Raw genomic sequence first — 16,393 nt, 5'->3', positions numbered from 1 at the left:
ATATGGTTCACGACCTTAGGTGTACCCAAACAGGGGTTGGCGTATACGTTCTAAAAGTCGCAATGACAAACTCTGCTCATCACCCTTTGCTCCTGGAGGACGTCTGTCAGGCCACAAGGGTGATGAAGCCACAAGAGGAGGAACACGCTAGAGCAACGGGAATTGGCCCCTTTGATCTTAGCTCAGCTAGTGCGTTTGTATAACTGTCAACCTACAGGGTTTTGTACGTATCCGGAGACCGCGAATCTCTCCTCTGTCTTCACACAAAGTCCAAGTGATTATTTCATAGGTCCCTTTTCAGTAGAGCTGCCTTTTTTCTTCAAAGGAAATTTAGTTCTAATTGCCTATTTTCCCTCTCGAAGGGGGATTTGTATTGTTCCATTTCCACGGTGTGTAGTTTGCCAAATTAATTTTTCAAGAACTACCTTAATGAATTTTGCCTTATTTGTGTGCACCTGTACTATAATTTACTTAATTTTTCTTTAAATATACTTTTTAAAAAATTTAAATTTAATGTATTGAGAAAGTAAACATCAATCACTGTCAGTAAATGCTGGGCTATAAGTAGAAGGAAATTAGAAAGTTTACATAAAGCTATCATAAACTTGAGAAAATATGTAACTATTAGATCTTTAAAGATTAATTTTTCTGCCACCCTTCTTACACGTCAGTTGTACACAAAAACAATACTAGTTACCATAATTAGTAGATGTTTAGTACCAATCTCTCTTTTTAAAAAATTTATATTGGAATGTAGTTTTCTAGAAGGCACCATGAGTTCGAAGAAAGGGCAATGAAGTTTTGTTTGATTTTTTAAGTGTTTATTTAAAAAATCGTTTAATGTTTATTTATTTTGGAGAGAGAGACAGAGAGTGAGCAGGGGAGGGGCAGACAGAGAGGGAGACACAGAATCTGAAGTAGGCTCTAGGCTCCAAGCTGTTAGCACACAGCCCAACATGGGGCTTGGACCCACAAACCACCAGATCGTGGCCTGAGCCGAAGTCAGATGCTTAACCAACTGAGCCACCCAGGCGCCCCGGTATGGTTGATATGTTTTTAAATTCTTTCCCATTCTAGGGACATGAAGTAGTATATCACTCCCGCTTTAATTTACATTTCCCCGATAACCAGTGATATTGAAGATCTTTTCATGAGCTTATTTGCCATATATATACATATATATATATATATGTGTGTGTGTGTGTGTGAAGTGTCTGTTCAATATTCTTGCCCTTTTTAAAATGAGGTATTTGTCTCATTATTGAGTTTTGGCAGTTCTTTTGTATTCTAGACACAAGTCTTAGATAGACATTTTGCAAATATTTTCTTCCAGTGTATGAATTTTTGTAAAAATGTAAAGATGTGAGTTTTGAAGTAAGGCCCAATTTTTTTAATTAATTAATTAATTTATTTATTTATTTAGCTTTATGGTGTGTCCTTTAGGGCCCTATTCAAGAAATTTTTGCCAAACCCATACTCACTAAGATTCTCTCCTGTTTTCTTCTAGAAGCCTCACAGCTTTAGCTCATACATTTAGGTCTATGATCCATTTGGAGTTAATTTTCATATATGGTGTGAGATGTGAGGCAGGCATAGCCCCCTTAACCATTTCATTTGTGTATAAGTGCTGAATAAGTTAGAAAATTTGGATTATAAGATCCAAGCAGTTAAAATGATGAGATTTTCCCACAGTGCTATACTGTGGTCATCATTTGCATCCCTGATTCTCAAGCACATATTCAGCATCCTTTTGGTGTTGGGTGTAGTTTATTATATTGAAATTATTTGAAACTTGGCCATCAGCCTGTGGCGTACAGATAGGCATTTTATCAGAACATCACATTTATTGGGGCGCCTGGGTGGAGCAGTCGGTTAAGCGTCCGACTTCAGCCAGGTCACGATCTCGCGGTCCGTGAGTTCGAGCCCCGCGTCGGGCTCTGGGCTGATGGCTCAGAGCCTGGAGCCTGTTTCCGGTTCTGTGTCTCCCTCTCTCTCTGCCCCTCCCCCATTCATGCTCTGTCTCTCTCTGTCCCAAAAATAAATAAACGTTGAAAAAAAAATTAAAAAAAAAAAAAAAGAACATCACATTTATCTGATTGACTTTACTCTGTCAGTTCAGGATTAATAGGAATTTATTTGGAATACTTATAAAAATTTATAATAGTCTGTGGGAAGAAAATTTATGATGCCATTGTATTTATTTTCTACGCTGCATAACATATTGCCACAGAATTAGTGGCTTAAAACAATGCAGATTGATTATGTCATAATTTCTGTGGGCTGGGAGCCTGGCTTAGCCGAGTCTTCCGCTCAGGGTCTTACAAGGTTGTATTCAAGGTGTTACCCAGGGCCCATTTCTCATCTGGAGGCTTGATGGTGATAGATCTGCTTCTGGGCTCACACGGGTTGTTTGCCTGCAATGGTAAAACTAAAGATCTAGCTTTTTGCTGGTTGTAAGCCGGAGGCCACCTTCAGCTCCTAGAGGTCACCTGCAGTTCCTTACCATGTGACCCTCTCACAACATGATAGCTGGCATCTTCAAAGCCACCAAGAGAGAGTGAGTCCGCTAGCAGTATGGAATCTTCTCTACGATAACATAATTATAGGAGTGCCATCCATCGTGTTTGCCATATTCAACTGGTTAGAAAACTTCCAGGTCCCGGTCACATTTCAAAGGGAGGAAATCACACAAAGGCATGAACACCAGGAGGCAGGGATCCCTGGGACCCACCCTAAGGTCTCTCCACCATGGCCGTGGAATAGTTGTGTTCTCACTTGTGATCATCACAAAACCCCCAGCTTCACAGGCCAGTGGTTCCCAACATAAATGCCCTGGAGAATTCCCAAGTGCCTAAAAGGATGTCCAGAAAAACCTGAAACAAAAGATCAAAACAAATAAGCATAGAAACTAAAAAAAGCCACACTGTATTAAAAAAGTTATTATAGAGCATTTCAAACATACACAAAAGTAGAACAATATAATGAACCTTCATGTGTCTGTTATCTATACCTAACGCCCACCCACCAATGCCGGTCTTGCCCCCGCATGCCCGCATCCTCTGCCCCCTCTTGAATTATTTGAAACAACGTCCTAAGCTTTCTATCATTACATCCGTAAGTATTTCTGTATACATGTCTTAAAAACCCAGTTTTTCAAAGCATGACCCCTATACTCTGAAGTTCTGTTGATGATACTTTCTTTCTCCCTATACCATTATCGCACCTAAAAAATAACAGTAATTCTTTAATATCACCAAATAAGCAGTGTTCCAATTTCCAGTTACCTTATGTCATCGTTTATTTATAGTTGTTTTGAACCCAAATCCAAATAATATCCATACGTTCGGTATGTTGGAAAGTGTTTTAAATCTCTAATCTGCACAGCCACTTCCATCTTTGTCTTTTTTTTTTTTTCTTGAAGTGCTCCTTTGTTGAAGAGATTGGTTTTGGGGGGGGGTGTTTTTTGTTTTTTTTTTCTTTTGGGCCCACATGGTTTCCCAGTCTGGAAATTGCTGACACACTACAATTTTAAAAAGTGAGCGTATTGCAAAATCAACCCCACAAATACTCTTCAAAGATTTACTAAATGGTCTTTCTCTCGGTAATTATGTCATCTTTCTTTACTTTTCTTTCCTCCCTGCTTCCTGAAATCATTTATCTTGATCACCTCTGAATCAATAACAAAAAGTTTTGCAAAACTGCCATCTGCTTTCCCCAGGGATTTATATCTTAAAACAAATTTTCCTCAATTGAATTCAAATTGAATAAGAGCATTGAAACCAAGGATCCCTCATTAGACAGTTTGTTATTTCAAAGCGTTTTCTATTTACCATGGCTTATTTAGAATCTGGTATAATCCTGTGAAGGCAATTCTGTTTGTTCAAGATGGTGTATAATTGGGAATAATTGCAATTCCCTATCTGACGTAAAGTCTCTTGAGTTTTTTTTATTAGAGAAATTTAATTTATTAGAAACATTGTACCATCTGAATCTATTAATGGAACATTCCTTTTAATTTATATTCCAAATTAATGAGGTTATACTACATCAAGAAATCATCACAATTTTAAATCTGTCTTACAGATCATTCAACAGAAGTTTGCATTGATTTCTTTTTTTTTTAATTTATTTTTACAACATCATTAGAATACATGTAGGTAGTTTTAAAAATCAGTAGGACTCCTAGGTTTTTTTTTATAAGCCTAACAAGTCAACAGTCCCTTTCCCTACCTGCCCTAACCCTGATTCTTATTTCCTTTAGACACTAAGCGTTTGACAATCAACTTGCCAAAATGTTATGGACTTCTCTCATCTACTGTCATTGCCTTTGTTGTTTCCTCTGCCCTTGGGGAATTAAACCTTTTAATTTTTTACAATTTTTTGGGGGGGGATTGTACCTTTTTAAGTCTTTCTCTGTAATTCTTGTATTTGGGAAGAAGTAGAGATAAATGTGTATGTGTTCAGTTTGCCATATTTAGCTTGTAGTTTGCCATATTTTCACTTTGTAGTTCCTTTGTTGAGAGTCCAGAATGGGTAAAAGTTGTCACTCAACCCCTCTCCCCACTGTGTCTCCATCTTACTTGAGGGGGTGGGTCTTTGGGCTTTCTCAGCCAAGTGTCATCCTGTAGTTTCTGGTACAGTCTCCTGGCTCCCAGGAGCTGTGATAAACTGTGTCCCTCTTCATCATGGAATGGCTCCTCCCAGAATACCATATGCCACAGTGAGAATATCTCTTGAGGCCACTTCACTCTTGACCTTTCTCCCTCAGAGGGACTGTAGTGTTGGTCGCTGGCCAGCAACCCTGAGGACCACCCCCACATGTAACTTTTGCACCCTGATTCTTCTGTCTTTGGGGCACATGCCCTGCCCCCATCCCTTATGATGCCAGAGAGGTTAGGTAGTGACCTTTGTGCAGGGTATGCTGGTAAATGTTGAACGGTTGGCCCTCCGGAGGGAAATACGCCCAGATTTGTAGCGTTTGCCAATTTCTGTGGTGTAAATACTACCCCAGCTGATTTCAGGCTGCCAAAATGACTTGGAGTTGGGAGGACAGATGCACACCAGTCTCTCTAAGCAGAATGAGCAGACCCCTGCACAACACTGCCTTTGGGCACAGGTCTTGGGAGCCCTCACTCAGCGCTGCCAGACTCAAGAATGAAGTAATTGCATGCACCAATAAGAGACTGATGGTACACAGACCTTGTGTTTTATCCACGTAAACTTTCTTACAGTGCTCAACTGATGTTGGAAGAATCAGGTAACTGGGCTTCCTTACTCTGAAGTTCTGTTGATGATACTTTCTTTCTCCCACAGTTGACAGGCCTGTCAGAGTTTATGCCGATGGAATATTTGACCTCTTCCACTCAGGTCATGCAAGGGCACTTATGCAAGCAAAAACACTGTTTCCCAACAGCTACTTGTTGGTTGGAGGTAAGATTTGCTTTTTCTCTTTGTCTAGAAAATTCCTTTATAATGTGCTCCCTGAAAAGGACCCCTTTCAGAGTTCCATTATTAAAATCTCACATTGTTATTACTCCCAATTCAGCCAATACTGGCTCACTTGTTTGCTGCCTGAAATTTAAACGGATGTTTAAAAAGCCATAGGGGAAATTACTTCATGGGATTATACACCACTGATTCCCAGAGAGGGACAGACTAATAACACCATCATGTGCAACGGCTTCATGTTTTCCACTAATGCCTTTCTTCTTGTGATTGACGCATGAACCAATTTCTGTTTCTAAAATTTTCTAGAGGGCTAGGAGAAAAGCAATATTATTCTGATTTCAAAGCATAGAGAGCTGGGGCTTAAGAATGATTAAGGGTAAACAAGGTCATTGTCTGTTTCCTTTGTATGGCCCACAGGTTTTGGGATGATGTTGAGCTAATGGTTGTTGCTTACAACAACCCCAATTAATGGCATTTACATACAGTGTGTTAAAGAAATGGAGATTGATATGCCTGGGTGATCCTAGTTCACAATGAAGGAAATGAGTTAGTTCATAAGCTTCTGGAAGAAGGGTGGTTAGATGTGGATTGAAATTTCCCCCCTCCAGAATGCCTACTGATTTCAATTTGGGTAAAAGGAATAGTGGCTGACTAGGGAGACCTGTATCTCACCTTGTAGCTTCTGGAAGCACCATACCCTTTCATTGTGATCAGATTTTATGCCATTACATGAATTAGGCACCATCAACCCTCACGCCTGTACAGTGAAGGAAAAGGTGCTGGTAAGAGACCGTGCCTCTCTTTTTAAAAAATATTTTGTTACCTTCTCTAAGTTTAAGACTACCTTTTGGATATTTGAGAGGCACCTTTCTGCACATTTTACTGAGGATGGTGAGCACGTGGTTATTGAATGGAGTTCTTTCCAGAAGGAAGAGATGATAAAAGGCAACGATTACTGGACATGCAGAGGAAACCCAAGGCAGGCAGAGAACCCATCTCTTCTTCATTTCTTTTTATCTTGAGTGGAAAGCCATTTCTGGAAAGAACGCTACCATCCGGAGTGTGGTCCGATGCTGCTGAGGCCCCTGGGAGACCTCTGCAGTGTTTTGGTGACCCAAGTTTGGAGGTGGTTAGATGTGGGTCACATGTGGGAACGCTAGCCATGGCTCTAGGTGATCATGTTAAAGGTGATAGAGGGGTGTGTGGTATCGGAGCTCGGTCACCATGAGTGGCATTGCCATGGCAAACACATTTTGGTAAAAGTGTGGATGAGAGAAAGTATGGTCTCCCTTTGTGTGTGGTAGTTGTCTTCCTCCAAAATTCAGCCTCTATCACAGCTATTCCAGAAATACTGTGCGATTATATGTAAAACAAAGTTCTAGACTCAAATGGCTTAAAATAATTATGCAGGGGCACTCGCAAATCCTGCGTGTTGTGGTAAAAATCTCCTCTGGAGCTGCTCCACCCCTTGCAAGATGTTTAGCTTCATTGGCGCTCTTCCCACTAAATGCCAGTAGCTGTCTTCAGTCACTGTGACAACGAAAGATGCCCCATAAATTTCCAGAAATGGCTTCATAGGGGATGATGAGGCCCTTGTTGAAAACCATTGTCTTAGACTAGGAGTCTTCAAACTTTGTTCCCCACAAACCCTAAAAGAATTTTGAAAAACTGTATACCTTCTCGCAAATTAAAAAAAAAATTTTTTTAAATGTTGTATTGATTTTTGAGAGAGAGATAGAGAGAGAGAGAGAGACAGAGTGCAAGCAGGGGAGGGGAAGAGAGAGAGGGAGACACAGAATCTGAAGCAGGCTCCAGGCTCTGAGCTGTCAGCACAGAGCCCTATGCGGGGCTTGAACTCAGGGACTGTGAGAGCATGACCTGAGCCGGAGTCGGACACTCAACCGACTGAGCCACTCAGGCGCCCCTTTTCTTGCAAATTTGTAAGTTGACATCTAAAATTTTCTGTCCTAAGTTTAAATACTTGTGAAAGATGTAATTTCTATAATATTATCAATATTGACATTTTCAAAAATCAATAAACTTTTTTTAAGGGAAGTTTCACGTTCACAGCAAAATTGAGCAGCAAGTACAGGGAATTCCCACATAGCCCAACATGCATAGCCTCCACCACTGTCAACATCCCCCACCAGAGTGAAACATTTGTGACAGTCCACGGAACCCACGTTGACACGCCATTATCAAGCAAAGTCCATAGTTTACATTAGACTTCACTCTGGGTATTGTACACTCTGTGGGTTTTGGCAAATGTATAATGACGTGTATCCACCGTTGTAATACTGTACAAAATTAGTTTTACTGCCCTAAAAATTCCCTGTGCTCTGCCTATTCATCCTTCTCTCCTCCCGGCCCATGGCAACCACTTCTTACCATCTGTATAGTTTGTTTTTTTCCAGAACGCCATGTAATTGGAAGTATACATTATGTACCTTTGTCAGCTTGGCTTTTTTCTCACTTAGTAATATGCATTTATTTAATTAGTTAGTTTTAATATAATTTATTGACAAATTGGTTTCCGTACAGTACCCCGTGCTCATCCCAACAAGTGCCCTCCTCACTGCCCATAGTAATATGCATTTAAAGTTCCTCCATGTATTTCATGGCTTGTTAGTTCACTTCTTTGTACTGCTGAATAATACTTCAGTGTCTGGATGTACCACAGTTGATCCATTTACTTACTGAAGGTCACCTTAATTGCTCCCAAGTTTTGGCAATTATGAATAAAGCTGCCATAAACACCCATGTGCAAATTTTTACGTTGACATAGGTTTTCAACTTCTTTGCCCAGGAGCATTATTGCTGGATTGTATGTTAAGAGTGTGTTAAGTTTTGTAGGAAAGTGCCAAACTGTTCCAAAGTGGCTGTACCATGTTGCATTTCCTGAAGCAGGTGCATGATAATTGCCATTTCTCCATATCTTCACCAGCATTTGATGGTGTTGATGTTTTGCATTTTGGCCACTTTAATAGGTATGTAGTGGTATCTCATTGTTGTCTTATTTGGCAATCCTTGGTGACGTATGTTGAACATCTTTTTATATGCTTACTTGCCATCTGTGTATCTTCTTTAGTGAGGTGTGTGTTCGGATCTTCTGTCATTTTTTAATCTGGTTGTTCATTTTCTTTTTGTTGGGTTTTAAGTCTTCCTTGTATAGTTTGGACAGCAGTCCTTTATCTTTTCCAAATATTTTCTCTCAGTTTGTGTTCTATCTTCTCATTTCCTTGACATTGTCTTTCACAGAGCCACAGTTTTTAATTTTAACTAAATCCAGTTTACCAATTATGTCTCTGATGTTGTATCTAAAAAATTACTGCCATACCCGAAGTCGTCTAGCTTTTCTGTTAGGAGTTTTATACTTCTGCATTTTACATTTAAATCTATGAACCATTTTGAGTTAATTTTTGTGAAGAGTATAAGATTTGTGTCTAGAGTAATTTTGTTTTGCCTGTGGTGTCCAGGTTTTTTTTATCACCATTTGTTGAAAAGAGATGGTCTTTTCATGGTCATGGTATATAATTCTTTTGACACATTGTTGGATTTGATGTTTTTTGTTGAAGAGTTGTGCATCTATGTTCATGAGAGAACTTGGTCTGAGTTTTCTTTTCTTGCAGTGTCTTTGTTTGATTTTGGTATTAGGTTAGTACTGGCCTCATTGAATGAGTTAGGAGGTATTCCCTCTGCTTCTGTCTTCTGGAAGAGATTGTAGAGAATTGCTATAGTTTATTCCTTAAGTGTCTGGTAGAATTCACCAGTGAACCCATCTGGGCCTGGTGTTTTCTCTTTTGGAAGGTTATTAGATATTGATGCAATTTTTTAATAGATATAGGCCTATTCAGATTGTGTATTTCTTCTAGTATGAATTTTGACAGCTTGTGTCTTTCAAGGAATTGGTCCATTTCGTGTAGGTTACCAAATTCGTGGGCACAGAGTTGCTCATAATAGTCCTTTATTATCCTTTCACTGGCCCCAAGATTTGCAAAAATGTCCCCTCTTTAATATCCCATATTAATAATTTGTGTGTTTTCTCTTTTTTTCTTAGCTTAACCAGAGGTTTATAAATTTTATTCATATTTCGAAAGAACCAGCTTTTGGGTTCATTGATTTTTCTCTATTGATTCCTGTTGTCTATTTCATTAGTTTCTGTTCTGATTTTTATTATTTCTTATGCTCACTCTGGATTTAAGTTGCTCTTCTTTTTCTAGTTTCCTAAGGTGGAATCTTAGATTATTGACTTTAGATATCTAGGCTTTTTACGCTTTATTTTTTTCTAATATATGCACTTAATGCTATAAATCTCCCTCTAAGCTTTTCCCCCTGAATTCCACACATTTTGATAAGCTGTGTTTTCATTTTCATTTACTTCAAAATATTTAAATACTTCTGTTGAGATTTATTTTTTTACCCATGTGTTATTTAGAAGTGTGTTATTTAGAGGCGCCTGGGTGGCTAAGTCGGTTAAGTGTCCAATTTCGGCTCAGGTCATGATCTCACGTGATCTCCATGAGTTTGAGCCCCACGTAGGGCTCTGCGCTGACAGCTCAGAGCCTGGAACCTGCTTTTGGGGTCTGTGTCTTCCTCTCTCTCTGCCCCTCCCCCACTCATGCTCTGTCTCTATCTCTCAAAAATAAAAATAAACATCAAAAAAAAAGTGTTCTATTTAATCTCCAAGTATTTTGGGATTTTCCACCTATGTTTTCATTATTGATATCTAACTTAATTCCATTGTGGTCTGAGAGCAGACATTGTATGCCTTCTATTCTTTTTTTTAATGTTTACTTATTTTTGAGAGGGGGGAGGGGCAGAGAGAGAAGGAGACAGGGGATCTGAAGTGGGCTCTGTGCTGACAGCAGTGAGCCCAATGGGGGACTCAAAGCCACGAACCATGAGATCATGACCTGAGCCAAAGTCAGATGCTCACCCAACTGAGCCACCTAGGTGCCCCTGATTTCTATTCTTATAAATGTGTTATGGTATGTTTTATGGCCCATAATGTTGTCTGTTTTGGTGAATGCTCCATGTGAGCTTGAGAACGATGTGTATTCTGCTGTGGTTGGATGAAGTAGTCTGTAGTATTAATTTTATTCAGCTGATTGACGGTGCTGTTGACTTAAACTATGTCCTTGTTCATTTTCTGCCTGCTAGGTCTGTCCATTTCTCATAGAGGGTATTAAAATTTCCAACTCTTATAGTGGATTCATCTGTGTTTCCTTGCATTTCTCTCAGTTTTTGCCTCATATATTTTGACTCTCGGTTGCTAGGCACGTACACATTAAAGGTTTCTATGTCTTCATGGATTATTGACACTTTTATCATTATATAATGCTCCTCTCTTCTTGATAACTTTCCTTGCTCTAGAGTCTACTCTGTCTGAAATGGATGTAGCTATTTTCACCTTTTTTTTAAAAGGACATACTCAAACAGTATTTCCATTTTTTTTAAGTTTATGTATTCATTTTGAGAGGGAGAGAGAAAGTGCAAGTGGCGGAGGGTTAGAGAGAGAGAGAGAGAGAGAGAGAGCAAGCGAGAGAGAGCTGTGCTGACAGTGCTGAGCCAATGCAGGGCTTGAACTCATGAACTGTGCAATCATGACCTGAGCCCAAGTCAAGAGTCCAACGCTTAACCGACTGAGCCACTTAGGCGCCCCTGTTTCCACTTTTTTTGATTAGCGTTAGCATGCTGTATCTTTCTTGATTCCTTTACCTTTAATGTATATATGTTTTCATATTTAAAGTGGGTTTCTTACAGACAACATACAGTTGGGTCTTATTTTTTGATCTACAATCTCTGTCTTATAATTGATAAATGTAGACTGTACATGTTCCAAGTGATTATTTAAATAGTTGCTTTAATATATACAATATTTTTTGTTTTCTATTTGTTGCCTTTGTGTTTTGTTTCTGCTTCCGTCTTTGACACTTGTTCTGCCTTTGGTGTTTTTTTAATGTTATTTATTTTTGAGAGAGAGAGACAGAGACCATGAGTGGGGGAGGGGCAGAGAGAGAGGGAGACACAGAATCCGAAGCAGGCAGCACAGAGCCTGATGCGGGGCCCAAACTCATGAACTGCAAGATCATGACCTGAGCCGAAGTCGGACACTTAACTGACTGAGTCACCCAGTAGCCTCTGCCTGCTTTAAAATTTATTTTTAACATTTATTCATTTTTGAGAGTCAGAGAGAGACAGAGCATGAGTGGGGGAGGGGCAGAGAGAGAGAGAGGGAGACACAGAATCTGATGCAGGCTCCAGGCTCTGTGCTGTCAGCACAGAACCTGACGCGGGGCTTGAACCCACTGACCTGATCATGACCTGACCTGAAGTCGGAAGCCCAACCAACTGAGCCACCCAGGTGCCCCTGCCTTTTGTGGTTTTAATTGAGCATTTGATATGATTCCATTTTCTCTCCTTTCTTAGCATATCAATTACACTTCTTTTTTCACTTTTTTAGTGGTTGCCCTAGAGTTTGTAATTTATAGTCTAAACTAACCCACGTCCACTTTCAAACAACATTTTACTAGTAGTGCAAGTACCTTATAAAAACAAAATATTTCTTACCCCTCCCTTTCATGTGTCATTACAGTCATTCATTCATAACTGAATATATTGTTGTGGTTATTATTTTGAACAAACTGTTACCAGATGAATTAAGAATAAGAGAAATGAAATGTTTGCTCTTACCTTATTGGTTCTTGAATGCTTCTCCTTTCTTTATGTAGATTTGAATTGCTGACCTACATCATTTTCTTTATCCCTAAATAACTTTTATTTTAAAGAAGAAATTTTTAAAACATTGCTTGCAAGGCAGGTCTACTCGCAACAAATTCCCTCAATTTTTGTTTGTCTGAGGAGGTCTTTATTTCTTCTCTTTTGAAGGATAATTTTACAGGGTGCAGAATTCTAGGTTGGTTGGAGTTTTTCTCTCAACACTGAATATTTCACTCCATTCTCCTCTTGCTTGCATTGTTTCTGTGGAGACATTATTGTAATTTTTATCCTTGTTCGTCTATAGCTAAGATGCTTTTTCCCTCTAGCTTGCCCTGAGATTGTTTTTCTTTGTAATTTTTCCTGTTCACTGTTCTCTAACATTTAAATGAAATGATTGGGATTTTGTGATTTGTGGATGAATATATCACTGCTAGAATGAGACAGGGTTTAACACTGAGTTTATTCCTATTTTTCCTTATTATAGATATCAGTGCTGAAGTATTTTGTTTACACAAATATTTAGACAGGAATGGAAGAAATTTGTTAGAGTGATGCCACTCAGTCTTTGAACTCCTGAATTATTTGCCGTGTATCACAAAAAGAATTTATTGTTGTCAACAAAATAATTGTAATGGTCTATCAAGTGACAATTTATTAAGGTTCTCTTCGGAATTTGAGGCAAGCAATGGGTTAGAAATGACCCAACCCACAGGAAGATGTGTTCCAAGCTATTAGAATCATTGGCTTTCTTTTTTTCTGGGAAGTATAACAAAAAGGCTTTACCAAGACTTACCAAATGGTTCTTAATTCTAACCTTTACTCTTTTACTTGAAAGCAACTTATTTAACCAGATACACTGAGAAAGGGGTGGGGAAATGGAAATATTGGTAATTTCATTACACTGTTGTCAATCCACTAATCTTTGATAAAATGGTTTTATCATTTTCTTAAAACTTAGAAAAAACCCAAAAAACCTTGGGGCTGTGGTTTTTGTTTACTAAATCTGCAGAAAACACCATCTAACCTAAGTAACCAAGCTAGTCCCCACTGTCAAACCTGCCAAAAACCTAGAAACTAAGAAAAAGTCTTGTCAATTCAAATATGTTAATGTATTTCAGGAAGTCTTATAAAAAACACTGAGAAATACATTATAATACATTATAAAATGCATTGTATAAAATAGAATCAGTCAAGATTAAAATGATATATAGCTCTAATATAATAAGTTACAAACAAGACAACAAATCACTATGCTTAATTTATAGTGATGCAGTGTAATTTATAAGTAAAATAATACCATATTCATAAGGAGAGACGTATGGTAAAAAGACCTGTTATTCCTTCTCTAAATACCGATGTGTGTGTGTGTGTGTGTGTGTGTGTGTGTGTGTGTGTGTACTTAAACTCTGGTGTTTGACTTTTGGGAAAAATTAAATAAAATCAAATGTAAAAATCAGAAATAACCTATCTTTATTAGACACCATGGGTATACATACTTCTCCTATGTATTTAAGAATAGAAAAGGGAATATACTACTAAAAAAATAAATTGGCAGTAGATATTTTGTATAGGAGAAGGTATAAAATAATACACCTTTTAGAAGAAGAAATAGGATAAGCATTATCTGTAAATGGAATAAATATTTTATAATGTGATCTGATAAAATAGATTTTAACTTCCTTTTAAAATGCATGCATATGAAATATGAAAAAAAGCATGTAAATGTTTTATCTACATGTTTATTCCAATGTATTTTGAAAAAAATGATAATTCTAGAAAATATTCCAGCTACATTTCTAAAATGCAGCAGTATCAGCCTGTGCAGCTTTGCCTTGTGCAGTTGATTTTGAAGTGAATAGCTGGCAAAAATGCTTACTCTGAACTAAAAGAGAGAAGGCGTTTCCGGGACTCACCGTGAGTGCTGAGAATAGCTGGGGAAATGCTTACCCTTCACCATATGAAAAAGCCATTTTAGCATTCAATATTTCTTTCCATTGCTCCTTTTGCTTTGAATTCCTGGGTCTTATCGCTTAAGATCCTCATGTCCTTTGACAATAGTTAGGGGAATGAAAACGCAAAGTTGTTAGGCAACAGTTGGCATTATTCCTTACTCTCCCATAATGAGTTTGTAACACCGGGCTTTACCTGTAACAGAAATGTTTTAGGACAGGAAGCTTTTAGAGGTTCATGGTGTTTGCTGTAGTCATTAAGCAAGCTTTCCCTTCGGTTTGGCCTGAAGCCTTAACCCCCTGCCCCTTGCCATGCAACAGAGTAAGATTCGGATGGTGTCTTCCTTTTGCATAGTGGAGTAAGGGTGGTTTTGGACACAGAGGCTTTCTCTGGGACCATTAATTTTAAGAAAGTATACCCTTGGAAGCTGAGGATCTGAAAATTGAGTCCTTTAAAGCCTCTTGTGTTTGGATATCATTTGAAAAGTCTTTGTGTATCCCCAGGGGTATGTGTGTCCTAGTTTGAAGACCATTACTTTTAGACTATCTTGAGTGTCACAAACCACCTTAATGGCAGACAATTCTGTACTGAGGAAAGTTAGGGAGTCTTTTACAAATAGGTGTTTTTTGTTGTTGGTTGAAAGACTGGCCCTTGCAGTGATATGTGTAGTCAGCAAATAAAATGCTTAGGGTGAATTGAAAGAACCTGCTATATTAATTGTGGGGCCCCTGACATCTATGGGTAGGTTTGTTGTAGGGGTTCCCCTGGGTGGAGCATGGGCTTTGCTCATGAAACCACTCTGGTCAGGGTGAGTGCACAGAAAGGCGGCATAATACTTGGTATTTGGTAGAAATAATTGATTCAAAGACCAGAAACTGTGATAAGTGGTAGCACTACAATCTATTTCTCAACCTTAGGCAATAACAGACACAAAATGCCATGGTTTTGTACAATGATTATAATACTTGGATTTCTAATTTTGTAAGCATTATGACCAGTAATACTTTGAAAATTCATTTATGTAAGCTTACCTTGTTGACATTATTTTAGCGAATTGAAACTACCAATTGTAAAGCCCTTTTTTCTTTTTAATTTAACTGCTAACATGGGGTGCCTGGGTGGCTCAGTCAGTTAAACGCCCAACTCTTGGGTTTGGCTCAGGTCATGATCTCATGGTTCATGAGTTCGAGCCCTGCGTTGGATTCTCTGCTGTCAGTGCAGAGCCTGCTTCAGATCCTCTGTCCCCACCACTCCCCTGCTCGTACATTCTCTCTGTCTCTCAAAAATAAACATGAAAAGAAAGTTACATCATTTAACAATAAACAACAGATGTTGGCAGGGAGGTAGAGAAAGGGGAACCCTCTCCTACTGTTGGTAGGAATGCAAGTTGGTGCAGTCACTCTGGAAAACAGTATGAAGTTTCCTCAGAAAGTAAAAATAGAACTATCCTATGCTCCAACAATCACACTACTAGTTTTGTTCTCAAAGATTACAAAAATCCTAATTCACAGAGATACATGCACCCTGATGTTTATAGCAGCATTATCTACAATAGCCAAATTAAGGAAAGGGCCCAAGTGTCCATCAACTGATGAATGGATAAAGATGTGGTATATACAGACAATGGAATATTACTCAGCCATAAAAAAGAATGAAATCTTACCATTTGCAACAACATGGATCGAGCTAGACAGTGTTACGCTAAGTGAAATAAGTCAGAGAAGAGAAATACCATATGGTTTCACTCATATGTGGAATTTGAGAAACAAAACAGATGAACATGGGGGTCAGGGGAGGGAGAGAGAACCAAGAAACAGATTCTTAACTATAGAGAACAAACTGATGGTTACCAAAGGGGAGGTGGGTGGGGGGATGCGTGAAATAGGTGATGAGGATTAAGGAGGGCACTTGTCTTGATGAGCACTGGGTGTTGTATGGAACTGTTGAATCACTATAACGTACACCTGAAACTAATATTATAGTGTGAACTAGAATTTGAATAAACACTTAAATAATAAAAAGTTAGTGTCATTTAAAAACAAGTCAAGAAATTAAAATTTATATTAGAATTTTTTCCCTAAAACAGTTTTTAAGGATATGGGTCACCCAATGCCTACTTATACCTCATTGGAGGGGAATAAAAAAATAATAATGGTGACACTATTCCTACTATAGTAGACATAAAAACTCCATGGACTTGGGTTTATGCTGTCTTGTACTTTAATTGAAATGAAATATTCTGCTAAGACTCCGCTTTGCCTGACTGGTGGGAAAT

General features: G+C 38.6%; 1 protein-coding gene across 8 annotated transcripts in view; it reads left to right on the top strand.

Annotated features, from left to right (window-relative positions):
* The window catches only part of PCYT1B (phosphate cytidylyltransferase 1B, choline), a 126,699-nt gene that overhangs the window by 56,982 nt on the left and 53,324 nt on the right, over positions 1-16,393 (top strand). For 7 of the 8 annotated variants that reach the window (XM_047076029.1, XM_047076024.1, XM_047076027.1 and 4 more), the window contains one exon: positions 5,314-5,430. The exons of the other annotated variant lie outside the window; for it this stretch is intronic. In XM_047076029.1, the coding sequence (XP_046931985.1) occupies positions 5,314-5,430 (117 nt within the window). The remainder of the gene's footprint in view (positions 1-5,313; positions 5,431-16,393) is intronic. 8 annotated transcript variants of the gene reach the window in all.

The sequence above is a fragment of the Lynx rufus genome, unplaced genomic scaffold (assembly GCF_022079265.1).
Source record: "Lynx rufus isolate CCGP_SWC_20201006 ecotype Redwood Valley unplaced genomic scaffold, mLynRuf1.p SCAF_14, whole genome shotgun sequence".
Classification (NCBI taxonomy): Eukaryota; Metazoa; Chordata; class Mammalia; order Carnivora; family Felidae; genus Lynx; species Lynx rufus.
This window is presented reverse-complemented; position numbering and strand designations above follow the sequence as displayed.